General features: G+C 35.9%; 2 protein-coding genes and 1 long non-coding RNA gene across 4 annotated transcripts; 1 reads left to right on the top strand and 2 right to left on the bottom strand.

The window, feature by feature from the left end:
* Positions 1-12: 12 nt before the first annotated feature.
* On the bottom strand, positions 13-1,151 carry LOC122047239. The gene is made up of 4 exons (XR_006130497.1): positions 832-1,151; positions 695-764; positions 425-625; positions 13-231 (listed from the first exon to the last, which is right to left on the bottom strand). It is a non-coding gene; the product is annotated as an uncharacterized LOC122047239 (long non-coding RNA).
* A 1,644-nt stretch (positions 1,152-2,795) lies between these two features.
* LOC122047237 (V-type proton ATPase catalytic subunit A) lies at positions 2,796-10,580 on the top strand. The gene is made up of 20 exons (XM_042608388.1): positions 2,796-3,049; positions 4,151-4,277; positions 4,419-4,474; positions 4,566-4,622; positions 4,955-5,066; positions 5,173-5,210; positions 5,316-5,417; positions 5,539-5,595; positions 5,680-5,751; positions 5,897-5,998; positions 6,069-6,131; positions 6,207-6,339; positions 7,509-7,615; positions 7,971-8,165; positions 8,255-8,341; positions 8,503-8,607; positions 8,768-8,865; positions 8,958-9,036; positions 9,979-10,067; positions 10,160-10,580. The coding sequence occupies exons 1-20, from the start codon at positions 2,978-2,980 to the stop codon at positions 10,272-10,274; spliced, it is 1,866 nt and encodes a 621-aa protein (XP_042464322.1). The 5' UTR covers positions 2,796-2,977; the 3' UTR covers positions 10,275-10,580.
* Positions 10,581-10,832: 252 nt separating this feature from the next.
* Positions 10,833-15,610, bottom strand: LOC122047236. Of its 2 annotated transcripts, none has more exons than XM_042608386.1 (5): positions 15,461-15,610; positions 14,800-14,984; positions 11,932-12,147; positions 11,622-11,758; positions 10,833-11,196 (listed from the first exon to the last, which is right to left on the bottom strand). In XM_042608386.1, exons 1-5 carry the CDS (start codon positions 15,548-15,550, stop codon positions 10,997-10,999), a joined length of 828 nt encoding a protein of 275 aa, XP_042464320.1. In that variant the 5' UTR covers positions 15,551-15,610; the 3' UTR covers positions 10,833-10,996. The 2 variants fall into 2 exon arrangements, with proteins under 2 accessions (XP_042464320.1, XP_042464321.1); XM_042608387.1 differs by having other exon boundaries at positions 10,833-11,190.
* Positions 15,611-17,238: the final 1,628 nt, after the last annotated feature.

Here is a 17,238-nt window from a genome sequence, read left to right as displayed (position 1 = left end):
ACTATCTATACATCACACTTTTCCTTTCCATTGCACACTTGGTGAGCTAAATAATTAAGATAGACACCACTTAAAGATCATAATGACAAGATGGAAGTATCCTACGTTAAGTTGCAAAAATTCTCCATCTTGAAGAAATGTTTGCACTTATTCTTTCATAGGCTGTGACTAGTAGTTCTTCATATGCTTCCAGGCTAAACGGTCAATAATAAATTGCTGCTTAAAAAAAACCTGCCATCATTCAACCAAAGAAAGAAATATGAATAAGTTTTTGAAATATTGAGAAGATCCAATATATTTAACCTGATGTTAAAATCTGATTCAATATCTTTTCTTCTTGTTGAATAATAAATTTTAAGATATATTAAATCCTATCCTAATACATTAAAAACTGTACTAAAAAAACTTGTTTTTTAATACAAACCTGGCCATAAAACTGGCAGCTGATGCTTTTGCTCCAAAGCATCATCTCCACTTCCTGTTCTTGATGCTGATTCATCCTCAACATCCATTAATTCCTCCATTATTTGATCATAATTTATCACTTCATTCTCTGATTCATGTTCTGTTTGCATCTCATCATCAGATACCATCAGTTTCTAATCCTCTTGATTGAAATCTTCACCTGGTTTGATAATTTATCATCATTTTTTTTCTCTCTCTAAAACATGGAACAAAAAACTTTAACTTTTACAAGCAGAGTTCAAATTTGAGCACAAGCCTGGTGGGTTTTGCAGAAGCTGTTCTTGTTCTTCTTCCTGCACCTGCATCTCGAAATAATTAGTCAATGTTCAGATTGATCGGAATGATGATATTTCTGATCATATTCACCAGAACTGTCTTGATCTTTTTACTCTGAGAACTTAATGAGAGATCAGGTTTGTCAATCTCTGAACCTTCTTTCCTCTTCATGCTTGAAACAAGAAACATGGCCATCTCAATGGATCTCGCAACACCTTAAAAAGATGAATCTTGATTACCAAAAAACAAAGTTTTTTTCTTTCGAAATAAATAAATAAAGGAGAAGGCTGCGGATCTACTTGCCTGATTGTGACTGAGAGAAGCAGACATTGTCATTTCAAGCAAACTCCATGCAAATATATCGCAAGATGTTACTGGGTTGACCTTGTATTCCAGTTCAAAGAGTTGACTTCTTCAATTTCCATGAAGAACAAGAGAAATTCATTTGTAGGGAGGCAAAGAGTTGACTTACGATCTTGTTGATCTTATCTTGTGGAGGATTTTTCCTTGCCGTGGCGTCATGAAAATAATTATTTTTTAAAATAATTCTGATATTCAGATTTTGTCCAATTAATTTTAGAGTTCTCCCTAGTTTCTTTACGGATTAAATTCAAGCACAGGCCAATATTGTTTCAATTAAGATTTGAATCTTGATCTTTTATTATTTTTGGATCAGTAATTTAGTTGACTTATATACAGTGAATTACAAAATTAATAATAAGGTGAGAATATACGTGGCAAAAGATGATAATGTTAACTTCAGGTTCAATATGATCAATTTCTCGGTTAGACGGTTCAGGCGGTTCAATATGATCAATCTCTCGGTTAGACGGTTCAATATGATCAATCTCTCAATTAGATATAGATAAGTAAATTAAGAAGGAGATAACTTATGAATTTTAGGAATTAATCTAAGATTTATATGTGATAATATCATTGCATAAATTATCTGTGTCATTTTCCGAGGATAATAATAAGATGAGAATATACTCATATTGGTAGGGGTGAGTAAAAATTCGATTAAATCAAATAAATAAATTGATTAAATCAATCGAATTTAAAAATTCGGTTCGATTTATTCAAAAATTTGATTTTTTTTTCTTCAAAAAATCTGTTATTTGATTAATTCGGTTGGGATTCGATTTTGTTTTTTTTTTTATTCGGTTAAATCGAATAGATCGAATTTTTGAACCAAATCGATTTTTTATAGCATAAATTTTAAACCGGACTAAATTTTTATTAAGTCAAACTAAATTTTTAGAAAAAATCGATTTATTCGGTTTGTTTTGTTTGGTTTGTTCGATTTTGTTGAAAATTTGGTTCAGTTCAATTCGATTTTTATCAAAAAATGATTTGGTTCGATTTGTTTGAAAAAAATCGATTTAGTTCAGTTCGATTAATTCGGTTCAATTCAATTTTAACCGAATATTCATCCCTACATATCAGAGAAATGAAAATAATATTATTATAAAAAAAATAAATTAGTTAGTTTCATTAATTAGTTTGGGGTGATCTCATAAAATTTTTCATATGAATTTTTTATTTAAGTAAGGCGCTAAACCAAAAATTACGTGCAATCAAGAGATAAAAAGATACTGGGTGTCGTGGGATATATACCAAAAACATAAAACAGAATGAAAATAACATAATTTTTTCCTTTTTACTTTGAATTTCTAGACAAATAATCCTTTTTTCCCTCAAAATCAATTATGCGAATAATGTACCATCAAATCCAGATAATAAATAATATACAATCTATTTTGATGATTACTCGAACCTTATAGATATTAAATTATATCATCTAAAAAATTACTTTTGATAAATAAATTAATTTGAGTAGGATCGGATCTTGTGCGATATCTCGGTCACTATCGCAATTCACAGCTAGGCCTCAAGGCCTTTCGTTATCCTCCCTTCTCTCTACTCATGTAATTTACCTTCCCCGCTTTATTAGTAGGCTCCACCTGATCCTACCAGTTGCTAGACGGGTAACATCGTTTCGTTTCCTTAATATTTAGGAAGGATGTCGGGTCCCAATGAACGGCCATTGTTGATTTGTTGTGGCACGTCGGTTTTGTTGTCTTTCTCTCTGTGTTCTCGATTTGTTCCAGTTCGAGTCGCCTCCGTTAGATCTCATTCCTCTCTCTCCTCCCTGATCCACTCTTCTGGGGATCGATCACTAGATCGTTAAGTTTCGGCCTCCTCTTCTTCGAATTACTATCCTCGATCCGCCGAGATGGCCTACGGCGATCGCTTGACCACTTTCGAGGACTCCGAGAAGGAGAGCGAGTATGGATACGTCCGAAAGGTAATCAATTTGCGCCATCCTCGATCTTCCTGGCAGTGATGATTCCTGATATATTAGATTCTGCAACTTTACGGTTGTTTTGTTTTTTGTTTCCCTTTTTTCTCGCATCTTATGTTTTGGAGTCAATTGATTGGAATTTCTTTGATGATTGATCTATCTGGAGGTCATAGAATATGGTATGGTCGGAGTAGGGGTTAGATAGTATTTAAGAATCTATATGCACATATTGATATTTTGCCTATTAGCTGGAGCTTTTGAGATAGAATATGGTGAATCGAGTAGGGGTCAGATAGTTGTTCTTGTTAATAATCTAATACCGATTCGATCTTTTTCTAATAGTTATGACCTTCCTGATATGTTCAACCAATCAGTTTAATACAGTAAGAGACCAGAAGGCCCTGTGTTCAAATCTTGTGTCGGTAATATATACGTGTCCATTTACGTGATTTCCCTTGTCCTAGTAATGTTTTATTTAATGATATCCATATAATATTTTTGTACATCTTTTATAATCTCTTATTCTCTGTTTGATTAATCATCGATCCTACCAATCTAATCTGACTTAGATAGATTTTTTGTCCAATTGATCCCAATACCAATAGATTTTGTCTACCATAGAAAATACTCAAAACTTTTGCTCTATATGTAGGTGGCGCTGATAGACCTCAATCTGATACTTATCCACTGCTAATTGAATCATCAACCTTACTTATAATCTTTTGTTTAAAATTTGTTAATAAATTTTGGCTGACTGTATAGACTATTACTTCATTGCATAATCCTCAAGTCCAACTTTGTTTTCCAAATATTCATTTGGGTCATATACCAAAGCTAAGTTCAAGTTTCATCGGAACTAGGCATCCTGACCTCTGTCAAATCAACCTACTGTTATTGTATCTATTTTGTAAATTTTAACTAAAGTTGATAACTTCAGCAGGATGTCTCATCTTTGCCTATTATCTTGTTTGCTGTTGGATATATGACCTGCCATACTTCAAAAGAGGATCCATATGGATGTATGTTTTTGGTTTCTCCTGAAACAAGTGAAACCATGGAGAACTATGGATAGATTATTTTTGTCTCACTTATATAGAATTACAGGTTTCTGGACCAGTGGTTGTGGCTGATGGTATGGCTGGTGCTGCCATGTATGAACTTGTTCGTGTTGGTCATGATAATCTTATTGGTGAGATTATTCGTTTAGAGGGTGATTCAGCTACTATCCAGGGTAATGAATTCAAAAAAAATTTCCCCACATTTTTCTGTGTTTTTAATCAACTTTCTGTTGCTTTTATTGCCTCTTTTAAAGTGATATTTTGTTTCATTGGTAAGTAGATTTTATATATCTCTCACTGATATTAAATTTCAGTTTATGAAGAAACTGCTGGTTTGATGGTTAATGACCCAGTTTTGCGTACTAGAAAGGTGATCATATTTCTTAAATTTTTTAAAAACTATTATGAATGCATACAAATTATCTTTGAGAGTTTACCCGTGGGTTATTAATATCTTGCAGCCTCTCTCAGTTGAGTTAGGACCTGGAATCTTGGGAAACATTTTTGATGGAATTCAGGTTCTCTTAATTGATAAAACTTTCAGTTCTGTTGTGTGCATTGATTGTTTTAAGAACTTATGTATTTTATCCCTTATCTGGCTTTAACTCTATATAATATTTGTTATCTGATTGTCATTTGTGTTTCTCAGTTTTATAGCATCACTTTAGTAGTACCCTCTGTTTTCTTTGAGTTTAAATATATGTTGATTTTATGGTTTCATTTTTATTTTTACCAATCAATCTGAATGTACATATGAAAAGATTCATGCTATCAGCGATCCTATTGAATTTGTCCTATTTCTGTACCCTTTTCCCCTAATGTTGTACTTTATCTTCCTTCTTAATTACAGAGACCACTAAAAACTATTGCTATAAAATCCGGTGATGTCTATATCCCTCGAGGAGTTTCTGTCCCTGCTCTGGACAAAGATTTATTGTGGGAATTCGAACCTGGGAAATTAGGTAGTTAGATTGAAACCAATAACCTGTGTCAAAAATTACCAGTTTATCATCCTATTTTGAGTAGCTTGATTGTTTCAAGCTTGATCCATTATTACTTTTCTTTCAGGTGTTGGAGATCATCTGACTGGAGGAGATTTATATGCCGTAAGTACTAGCAATTTGAACAAATTGAAAATATATGTGTATATATTAGATTCTCACTCTTTGCTTGCTTCTTTAAAATGCCTATGTTTACTATATATTATGCAGATTGTCTTTGAGAATACGTTAATGAAGCATCATGTTGCTCTTCCTCCTGGTTCAATGGGAAAAATAAGTTATATTGCCCCGGCTGGTCAATACAATCTGAACGTTAGTGAACATGAGTTAGTTTATATATTCTTGTTCAATTTAAACCCTAAACAATGAAACAAATATATGTTGCTTCTTCTCATGAGTTCTCTCTTTCTTCTAATTACCGTTATCTTTGCAGGATATAGTTCTGGAGCTGGAGTTTCAGGGGGTTAAAAAGGAATTCTCTATGCTTCAGGTTAATATCTTAATTTTTTGTTCCAATTTCAGTTTTTCTGATAGCAAACTCACTAGATTGTTTTCTCACCTTTTCCTTTTGCAGACTTGGCCTGTACGTACTCCAAGGCCAGTTGCAGCAAAGCTTGCTGCTGATACACCTCTATTAACTGGACAGGTAGAAATATGAAACCATGAAGAACTTTTTGCTTCCACTATGAATTATGTAATGCTTTCAGATATTATTTTTGGAGATTTTACTACAGGATTCTTCTGTTTTCCTGGTACCTAGCATGCTAACATGTGTATGTTATTGGTTCCAGCGTGTACTAGATGCTCTTTTTCCTTCTGTTCTTGGAGGCACATGTGCTATACCTGGTGCCTTTGGTTGTGGAAAAACAGTCATCAGCCAAGCACTCTCGAAGGTAATTATGTTTGGAAGTGTATTTTATTCCTCCTATGTAATTTTTATCTTACATTTATCAACTTCTGCAGTACTCTAATTCTGACACAGTAGTTTATGTTGGCTGTGGAGAGAGAGGGAATGAAATGGCTGAGGTTTGTCACCACTGTCCTTGTATTGTACTTGATAATTCTTATATTTATCTGACTCCACGCACAACAAATCTCCAGGTGCTTATGGATTTCCCACAACTAACAATGACATTACCAGATGGTCGTGAAGAGTCTGTGATGAAGAGGACTACACTTGTAGCAAACACTTCCAATATGCCTGTTGCTGCTCGTGAAGCCTCCATATATACAGGTAATAATAAGATCTTTGAAATTGAATTTGATTAAGAGTCAATTTTCTTCTTGAGCGTACAACTGTTTGTTATGCCCTTCCTTGGCTAAGTAATCTATTCTCTTTAGCTCGTTGTTTATATTTGTTTCACTCACATAATGAGAAATTAGTATTGCTAAATATCTTTGAATGATCTAAAATTTCCATTAGATGGATCGGAAGGAAAGCTGTAATAGGATAAGGTATATGGGTATTACAACTATTCAGAATTTAATCCTAGTAGTTGGTTGGGTTAAAGTAATAAAAAAAAATGACATTGGAGATGTCAAATGCAACAACTGTTTGGAAGTCGATTGTGGAAGATTACTAGTCTACATGAGGCTATCAAGCCTTTCTGAGAGTTATGGTATTCCTTGTTCCATTCCATCTTCTGATTGCCCTGTATACGTTCTAGCAGGGAAGCAGTCTTTCTGGAGAATTTGAAATAAAGATAATTCTGCTTAGCACAGTTTTCAAGTGAACTTACTAGAAGAGCTGAAATCTGTTTGAAGTGGCATCAATATTGACTCTAGTTGGTCATTGTGTCGTCCATATTCTTACTGCCTTGATTATAAAGGTTTATCTTAAATAGGAGTGCATATCCAATTTAGGCAGTATAAACCAATAGTTTTTCCTACAAGTAAACCTACATGTGGATTGGTTCTTTTGATTCACAAGTGTTTTTTCCCCCTAGAATTCTTATTGATTTTTTTAACTTATCAGGTTTCCCTACATATAGAGTACAATCTTCTTTTGCTTCTCGCAAAATGAAATTGTCACAATTCACTTAATGAGAGAATTGACCTGTTATTTTGTTAGACTCAAGCGTTGTCCAAGTCGAAGTTAATAGTAGCTAATCCACTTAAGCTTATAATTCCCTGTATTAGCCCACACTCTTAATACACTATTAATCTAGGGTATCATAATGTATTCACTTAAGGTTTAATGCTTTCGCAAGTAGCCTCTCCAACACCTCACCTAATTAAAATTAGGAACTCAACAATGAAAATAAAAATGCTCTTTTGTATCTCTTATGTTTAAGAAAAATCTAAATGGAATCTATATTTTGCCCCATGCATTTTCTCAACTGTGTGTAAGCTTTCTCATCTATTAAACTAACGGTGATTATGTGCTAACCTGGAATTCCTCAGGCATCACAATAGCAGAATATTTCCGAGATATGGGCTACAATGTTAGTATGATGGCTGATTCCACTTCTCGTTGGGCAGAAGCTTTACGTGAAATTTCGGGACGACTGGTAACTTTTCCTTATTTCGTTGTACCTGAATTGTTTAAACACTTTGTAAAGGAAATTTTAATGTAAGGTTTCCCCAATCTTAGCCTTATCAAAAAAAATTATTAAATTGAAAATTATCCAGGAATCTGAAAACTTATTTATTGTTACGTTGTGACTAGTGAAAATTTATTATGTTATGATTAACAAACACAGAAAAGTGGTTACGACAAATGATGCATAGCAACAGTTGTTTATTGTTAAGAGACAGGAGATCGAGTCCAAATGCAGATGTGCTCTCTTAAGAAAACTACTGTTCCGACATTGATCTCTACTTATGGTCTGTTTCCTATTTAATTGATAATATCATTTTTCTCAGGCTGAGATGCCAGCAGACAGTGGTTATCCTGCCTATCTTGCTGCACGTTTAGCTTCCTTCTATGAACGTGCTGGTAAAGTGAAATGTCTGGGTGGACCTGACAGGACTGGAAGTGTCACAATCGTTGGTGCTGTTTCCCCTCCAGGCGGTGACTTCTCTGATCCTGTTACATCTGCTACACTTGGTATTGTTCAGGTAAATGAGATAAGTCGTTTTCATTCTCTCTGTTTTATCGACAACCATTATCCAAGTATCATCTGTCTCTTGCTCTTTACTCTGTCCAGGTATTTTGGGGTCTAGATAAGAAACTTGCCCAGAGGAAGCATTTTCCATCAGTGAATTGGCTGATTTCATATTCCAAGTACTCAAAGGTTTGCCTCTTACTATTACGGTTTTGAAAATTAATTCACTTGAATTTTCTCTGTTTCATACAAATGTGACTTAGAAATTCTGATGAGCCAATATCAAGAAACCCCCTTTGGGAATTTTTGATCCTGAAAGGTCCTTTATTGTAATTTCACTTTTGTTGCAGGCCTTGGAGTCTTTCTATGAGAAATTTGATCAAGATTTTATTGACATTAGGACGAAGGCTCGTGAGGTCCTACAGAGAGAAGATGATCTGAATGAAATTGTGCAGGTAATTCTTTTTAGCATATTTTAATGTCCAAAAATGATGTATTTTTGAAACCTCTAACATAGTTTTGGAAAATTTTGATTTTTGAAGTTTCTTTATCTGGTTATGAAAGACCAAACTACATAAAAATTTGTTTTGATTTTTGTCTCTGGTACTGCAACAGCTTGTTGGTAAAGATGCATTAGCAGAAACGGATAAGATTACCTTGGAGACTGCTAAGCTTCTACGTGAAGATTATCTTGCCCAGAATGCATTTACTCCGTAAGTTGTATTTGACACAAACAATCATTGGCATAACTTTACCATAATTGTTTTCGTCTCGTCAAGTTACCAATCAACAACTTCTGCAATAGATATGACAAGTTCTGCCCATTCTACAAATCAGTTTGGATGATGCGTAACATTATTCACTTCAACACTTTGGCGAATCAGGTACTCATCTGCTCTATTCTACTAATTTGTAGTAATTTATGATCTATTGTTTTGATTATTAGCTTATCCTTGTTGCTCTGATTTGATGCTCAATTGTGACCCAACATCAGTCAGTTAACCTCCGAGTATAATAGTGCCCTTTCATTATCAGACTGACATGTAACTTCATGTGCTAACAACATCGAAGTATTGTCAAGTTTAATCAACATCTTATTACATCATTAACGGTTTTATCCTGTGATGGAATATGACATATAGGTCAGAAGCTTCCCAAGAGATCACTCATCCTAAAATTGCACCACCTGGAATGTGACTCCAAGGTGATGAGCTTCCTATGAGATCACCCATTCCGAAATGGCACCATCCCAAGCACACTTATAACTAGAAAGTTCTTATAGAGAAATGAACCAATTCCACCAAAAGATGTCATTTTAGAGAATACATACATAATCCATTTAACTCGAGTCACACCAATGGACCAGTCCCACCTTTCTAGTTTTTGTGTGTTCTAGATTAGTTTTGTTCCTAATAGAAATATGTTAGAAGCCACCTTGCCCAAGCTCTTTGTTTTGACGATCACTTCTCACCCTCCTCTGGCCGTATCATTAATAGACGCACATGCATTTGTGGGATAGATAATTTAGCTTATGATATATTTTACCACTTACATGAAAGAACTGACCGGCTATCATATCCTACTAGTCCAAAATACTTGAGCGAAGCTAAAATTAATAGTAGCTCGTTCGTCTAGATTTATGAAGCTTTTTTTATCAACCCACAACTCACAAGATAATTTGAATTGTTGCAAGATTTTCTATTACAATCATATATTCTCTTGTTTCGCTTTTCAACTGGCAGTCCAAGACTTCCCGACTACTTCCTGTTTTAAATCTCGTGGATCAAGATTTACAGCTGTTGTATATTTTGTTAATTTTTTACCAGGCCGTCGAGAGAGGAGCAGGTTCTGATGGTCAAAAGATCACTTACAGCATCATCAAGCATCGATTGGGTGACCTCTTCTATCGATTAGTGTAAGTAATAGACCTTTAAGACCCTGTTTGTGCAAGTTGGTCGTAAAGTTTTTGCTAATTGGAGGCTCGATTCTGTTGTTTGCCTTCCTCAGGTCCCAAAAGTTTGAAGACCCTGCCGAAGGTGAGGAAGCTCTTGTTATAAAGTTTAAGAAATTGTACGATGACCTCAGCATCGGATTCCGCAACCTCGAAGACGAAATGCGATGATCAATTTCACATGCCATTGATGCTACTAGTATTTCAGAAGATAGGTAGCCGTATCAAGACACCCTGTTGCTCTTGTTCGTCCTTTTGAAAATTTTGCATGTCCTTGAACATGCCGTTTTCTTCTGTTAATACGTGCAAATTTGTGCTATTCATAAGGGAAGAAACCCTAATTTCTTGAAGTGTTGTAATAAATCAAACACCGTGGTTTTACCCATTTTTGTGTCATAAATAGTTTGTTTGAGTGCATGGGAGTGTTAATTTTCTTGAATAAAGGATGTATAGTAACTTGAGTAGTGTATTGCTTCAGTCAATGAATTCATTTATTTACTGTCACAATTATCGTCATGGTGTTTATCCTGCATTTACTTAAAGAGTTTAATTATTTTAGTTAAACGTTATTTTGAAAGTAAATTGGGAATGAATAAACCGAGGTTTGGAGATTTTTTTTTCTCCTTTCCTCTTTGGGACTCAGGGACTGGACTTAAGTAGACTCTTCCTTGGGACCTTTTATGTCATTGTTGGTTTCCTGAGACCTCTTGGAGCATCATAAGAATAGACTCGATCGAAACGCACCACAAATTGTCTCCTTTTACCATACTATATTACATGACAGGAATCCATTTTAATATAAGAAACAAGAACCTCAAGTTACAATAAGCTGATCAAGAATCTAACCACATTTTAAACCATTTTGTTTGGAGTGGGATGATAATGGAGGAAACTTAATCATTGTTGGGATGGTAACCTGGAAGGAGAGAAGCCAAGAACCCGACGACAAACATCTGGATCTCTTTCACCACTCGCCAAAAATTGTTTCCAGCTCGTTCTGGCTGTGGATGATTCTGGTTCCCATCAACTTCTTCCAGGTTTTGGGGAGGTTGGTCCTGATTCGGCTGGTCGATGTTGTTGTGTTCGCCTGCACCTAATAGGAAGCCATTTTATTAGCGGAAGCACATCAGTTAAGTTCGACTCTGTTTCTTCATGAAATTAGTGATTCATAATTCCATATATCGAAGTTAATCATAACCTCTTTCAGGAGAAAACATACAAAGAGGCCAGCCAACTCAATCTCTCATCCATCAACTATGATACAGAAGACAATTCAGGGCAAGTGTTTGGATCTATTACGACAATAAGATTTGATACCCAGGGATCGGTCAACAGCTTAGGCAAGAAAACAGGAAGAATACATCCTACTAGTAAGATATGTAATGCTCAAAATTGAACTGAACTCGGATTAGTGAACTTGTAATCTCAGATTCCTTGAGATTATGTTATAGCTTCTGAAATGAAGAAAAAATACAGCAAAAGAACATCATCCAACATATCTTTAAAGGGCGAGGATACCTGGTGGTTGAGAATTATGCTGACCATCATGATCAAGAGGAGGAACATTCTGCTGCGGTGGAGGAGCATGTGGTCGAGGGGGAGCCGCTGCTTGCTGAAGCCATCGTATGAAAGGAGCAAGTGCTCCAGTTTGATACCTAGAAAATCAGCATGGCATAAACAAATAAGGAATTGGCAAAACCAATTGAAGGTAACCATAAAAGTTCTGCATGTGTATGAATTTCAGAATCTAGATAGCTAGTGGAATACTAGGACTATAAAATTAGGAAACAAGAAATCACAGGTATTGAAGTGAAAGAATTGTGCTCACAGGTACACAAATGTCGCAAAGAAAATAAGAAGCAAAAGCTTCTGTGGTGACCCATCTTGGCTAAAAAGAAAAACCATCGCTGCCAACTTGATGATTAGACCCAAGTCAAGTTGAAATGCAAATTGCAATCGCCTTACTACAGGTTGTCTTTGAGGTCCACGTTGTTGCCTCACTTCCTGCCCATGCTCATTACTAATTCCTCCAAAACTTGGCCTCCTGAAAGTGCAAATAAGATTCAAGAAATAAATGCAAAAGCCAAAAGGTAGAAAATCCAATTGGAGATCTCAAATGTTCTGCTGGACACATTGACTTACAAACATAGATAATGTACAACTTAGCCCTAACATAACATAGCCCATCTGTCGGGGAAAGGCACAATTCTGGTCAATTTCTCAATCTTATAGCTATGTTATAGAAATTAATTAGGTTGGGTTCCACAATAATATAGAACGCATGACTAACTCATGCAACTTACCTATCTAACGTTAACAGCAAGTTGAGGGGAAAAAAAAGTTGCCTGGCTTGGATAATAGTACCATTTAACATTGACAGAAAAAGGAGGGTAGAAAAAATAACAGAAAATGTTTTACATGTGAAGTTCATTTTATTTCAAGTAGCTATTAGTTAGACTTGTCAGCTGGAACTTGGTTCACATATCCCTTCAACATATAACTCAAAACTTGTGACCTTAGAGTGGTCAATGGTCGTCATCATCATTAAATCATGTTTGTACCTAACTATTTGGGATAATCATAAAATCTTATACCTCCACTGAGTTTTATCCAACACAATATTGTTGGGAAACAATTTCTCCCTTAAGGTTGGTTAGACGACGGTGTTTTTATGTGTTGGCAATAGGATTTAAATTAGGTAGATATTTTATATTGTTACATTGAGTATGCAGGGTAATCGTGCAAGGATGCTTTGAGAGGATGCTTAAGAACTCAAGGGCGAGGAAGGATGATTTGAGTTGAGTCTGAGGATAGAGATCATGGGTAAGTTGTAAACCCAATCCAGTGCTTGATTTGAGAGTTCAACCTGAGTTGAAGTTGAACTAGTCTCAATGATTTATGCTAGGGTCTAATACGGAAGAGTTCATTGGGTTGGTAGCAAGGAAATCAAAACTGATAGAGAACCTTGTTATTTCTGCAGTTTGATTTGTTCTTTCATTGTTGTGCTCAGTTACATATTTGGTATTATAAATTATGAAAACCTTACATTATATTATATTCATGGAATTATGAAAATATCAGGTTGAGTTACATGTTGCTTATACAGGTTGTTCATCTATGGTAGCTATGATTATTATCACAAATAGTGATAATAATGCAAATGATGCATGTATGTTATGAAGTACAATATTAGATGATTCAAACTAACATTAAAAGATATTACATGTCAAGTTAGTTATTAGACTATCATACCATGTCATATTGGCAATGTTGCTAGAGTGGCTACACCATGGTCTCTATTTTATGCGCTTATGATATATTGAACTAGTGTTTTACACTAACAAGTAATGAGCACCTAAGCTGGAGCCGCATCCATTCAGTGATTGTGTGTGAATTGTTAAAAAAAACATTTGGACTACTGATGTGTCAATATATATACTCATGCTGCAGCAAGCACAAGATACCAGTCCATGGTTGAAAAGTGCCTGGGAATCCAGTCCCTTAGGCACCATGACCTACCGATTTATCATGTGTTGCATAAGTCAATTGAGTTGTTGTTTCACTTTTTAATCAGTGTTAGCTATAGTATTATAATGCATTATGCTAAGGAGTTGAATAGATAGTGTTAGTGCTGTTGCAGCACTTTATTGTTGAGAAGGATATATAGTGTTATTGTTGTGGTAGAATTATGTTGATGAATAGATGCATGGAATTAGTATTGTGGCACTATATTGATACATGAGATGTGTATCATTAGTGTTGTAGTAGCCCTGTGTTGCTGATGAGATGCATAATGTTGAGTCGTGGTAGCACTTTTTGTCATAGTTGATATATAGGCATCATTTGCATTCACATCATATTAGTTGGCATTTATAATAATCCTTTTTTCTTAGCCTCCAGACTAACAGAGACAAGTATAGAGGTGTTCAACTGTGAGACATGAGTGGATGCAGATTTTGTGTCACTCTGAAACTACCCTGCGCTAAATTTTTCCATAATCTTCAGATGTATTCATTTTATTAATGTTAAAAGGTACGTTGGATCTTATATAAACTTTATATATGGTTGATTTCTGTTATATTTTTCACTCGGAGACATTCCTGATAATTATGATTTATAATTAATATTGGCACTGCTGCTTTTACTAGAGTTCATGCATATGTGATTCTTGTGCTTTATTAACTGTTGTAACCGGGTATAGACTATGCCTTAGCTGGCTTTTACACTACATAGTTTGATGGTCGGCCTGGTTTTATACTAAAGGAACATTAAGTTAAAAAATATATGCATAAAAGAAAACAATAGTCAGTGTAAAATATAGAAAAATGCACGCGTATTGGATTTCATCTCTAATATTAGGGTCGTATTTATTTTAAGACGGACAAACACAATCACTACCAGAAACAATTTAAAAGGAAAAAAAAAATAAGAACTCCCATGTTAGCTACTATTCATTCAAATACAGTTATTTACTGCAAACGAAGTTAGATAACAAAGATCCAGCTTACTCTAACAATATCCAATAATACTCCATATACACTTTAAATTCAAATTGATAGGAATCAGAGGAATCATGTTAGGCCTATTTCTTGGTTTTTATTTCCAACAAAATGAGTAGCGAGAAGGTTAAGGAACTAGCATAAGTTGCATTAAGCGACTTACAAATTGCTTAGCAAAACATGGAAAGGAGGCTTACGTAGGTATGTTATACTTCAATGGGATTAGAGTTGCAGGAGAAAAGCCAGGCATTGGACTCATAGATGGAAGACACTGAATAGCATAAATTCCTACACCAAGTTCATTGTACTCTGGATTCAATATAGGAACCATTCCAGGCGACACGAGGGTAGAAGGCATCTTGAAGCCAGAAATATCTGGTGTCTATGCAGCCAAAGTATATGATATTAGTGATTAACAAAAGATAAACAACTAAATTCTACAGTAGAAAAAAAGGGCTTCTTTTTCAGTTTTGCGTTGCAATGAAAGCTTCTTTATGCTCAAATATTCACAAGAAAAACACAAAATTAGAACATCATTGACAACACTCGGGAAGTGCTTTCCGCACTGAAACTTCCGGTATTTCCAATGTCCATTTACAGACGGGTTTACTTTTCGCCAATCCACCATATGTAATTTGATACAAAGGCTTCCAGATTCCGCTACCAATCGACCAAAACCGCCCATCCAACTTTGAAGAGATGAAACACACGCATCCAATCACGAAATACAACAGCACGATAACAAAAACTCGAGCTTGATTCTCAAATCGATAGGATGGAAACCCTATCTCCAGTACACCGTTCCGATCCAGCAAATCGACTACGCAAAATGGCAAGGAAACTAGAGATTGCACGCACCTGGGGCCTCACAGAGTCAATACTATCCGCGGTTCGCATTCCCAGATGGGGATCGGATTCGGAGGCAGCGGTTCTTCCGTCTTCCGCCATTGCCGAAGTACAGAGAGAGAGAGTTCTAAAACGAATCGGACACGTCACAGGTTGATCCTACCCGTACACGTTGTCGGATCAATGGTGAATATGGCATATCTATCGCCGACGTGGATATAGGGATATTGAAAGAAATAAACCGGCTGTTGAACCGGTTTTCCAATTGAATCAACTGAGAATCGGATCGAAATGGTATTTTTTTATTATTATTATTGGCCAAGGCAGGCAGGAAAAAAATATTAAGGTCGTAATATTTTTTTTAAAACAATAAATATTAAAAATATGGTTAGAAACATTCAATTTTATTAATAAAATTTACAAGACAGTTTTATATATTATCAGTTATTTATACAATTATAAGCAATGACTAATTAGATCACGTGGTAAAAACTTTATTTTAAGTTAAATCTATTGGTGTAATCGATATTTAAAGTTTTGATGTTTAACAATATGATCCAGGGTTGACTCAAACATGACTTGATGTTTGGGAGAGAGAAGTCTAGTCAGGACTAGATAACTAGAAAAGATAAATCCTAACCAAATATTAGGTAAAGTGGAAGTCTCGGTGAGTGAAGTCGGGTCCTAGTGAGTGAAGCTAGGTGGTGGAAGTCCCGGTGAGTGAAGTCGGACCCTAGTGAGTGAAACTAGGTGGTGAAAGTCCCGGTGAGTGAAGTCGGTTCCTAGTGAGTGAAACTAGGTGGAGGAAGTCCTGGTGAGTGAAACTAGGTGGAGGAAGTCCTGGTGAGTGAAGCCAGACAATGGAAGTCCTAGTGAGTGAAGCTAGGCAACCCTAGGGAGGTAACCCTAGGTTATACTTGAATTTCTGTTAACATTGGTTTTTGTGCTAACTTAGTGTTGCAGGGAAGTTCAGCTAGGTCGACGGGCTGACCAGGTAGCTGACATAAAGTTCAGACGGGTCGACGGATCAACGGGTCGACAGGCTGACCGGACGTCTGGCAAGTAAGTGAAAGTAAGTCACTGAAGGAGAGTGACTGTGAAGACGCGTTCCTGGGAAGGGAACTTAGGCGTCAATCCAACTTATAACCATTTCGGAACTCTAAGTTGAGATCTTGACTAGATTCCGGCCTCGGTGAGACGGAATCTAATTACTACAGTATTCATTTTATGACTATGTTGTGCTAATACTTTATTTTGCAGGGTAGTTTGCATTTTACCTCAGACTAATACATTTATGCAGGTAGCTAGTAAAGTGGAGGTTCGGGCGCTCGGAATGCAAAAATTATCCCTAACGAGCTTCGTCACGTGGAGCACCTTGGTTGACTCGGCTACGTCACATTCAGGGTGCCCCGAAGGGATCCAGGCGCCTTGAACCTCCTATATAAAGAGGGTGAAGGCTAAAGCAGAAAAACAAGAACTTACGATCTGCTCTCCTGTACTCATGCGACGCTGCGAAGGCTCCCTGACAAGTGCTAATTTGTCTGCCCTTTTTCTTATTGTCGGGTTTCTCTTTTCTAAGTAATTCATGTACTTCTTTTATAATCAATATTCCGAATTGTTAGTGGATTGTCCAACGAAAGCACTCAACGAGTGCGGGCCTTAGAGTAGGAGTCGCTGAAAGCTCCGAACCAAGTAAAAGATTACTTGTGGTAGCGTTGCTATCTCTTTTTGCTTTTTTTTTTTCCGCTGCGTGCTTACTCGATAAAATTTTTAATCGATATTCACCCCCC

The sequence above is a fragment of the Zingiber officinale genome, chromosome 2B (genome assembly GCF_018446385.1).
Source record: "Zingiber officinale cultivar Zhangliang chromosome 2B, Zo_v1.1, whole genome shotgun sequence".
Lineage (NCBI taxonomy): Eukaryota > Viridiplantae > Streptophyta > Magnoliopsida > Zingiberales > Zingiberaceae > Zingiber > Zingiber officinale.
The sequence above is the reverse complement of the archived record's forward strand: the minus strand, read 5'-3'. Positions and strand labels throughout refer to the sequence as shown.

Excerpts from the sequence above, each read along its gene's own strand:
- LOC122047237 (XM_042608388.1), top strand. The coding sequence starts at position 2,978 with ATGGCCTACGGCGATCGCTTGACCACTTTCGAGGACTCCGAGAAGGAG. Across the intron at positions 3,050-4,150 it reads AGTATGGATACGTCCGAAAG|GTTTCTGGACCAGTGGTTGT; the intron begins GTAATCAATTTG and ends ATAGAATTACAG. Across the intron at positions 8,342-8,502 it reads CATATTCCAAGTACTCAAAG|GCCTTGGAGTCTTTCTATGA; the intron begins GTTTGCCTCTTA and ends CTTTTGTTGCAG.
- LOC122047236 (XM_042608386.1), bottom strand. The coding sequence starts at position 15,550 with ATGGCGGAAGACGGAAGAACCGCTGCCTCCGAATCCGATCCCCATCTG. Across the intron at positions 11,759-11,931 it reads TTTGCGACATTTGTGTACCT|GTATCAAACTGGAGCACTTG; the intron begins GTGAGCACAATT and ends CTGATTTTCTAG. Across the intron at positions 11,197-11,621 it reads GCATAATTCTCAACCACCAG|GTGCAGGCGAACACAACAAC; the intron begins GTATCCTCGCCC and ends GCTTCCTATTAG.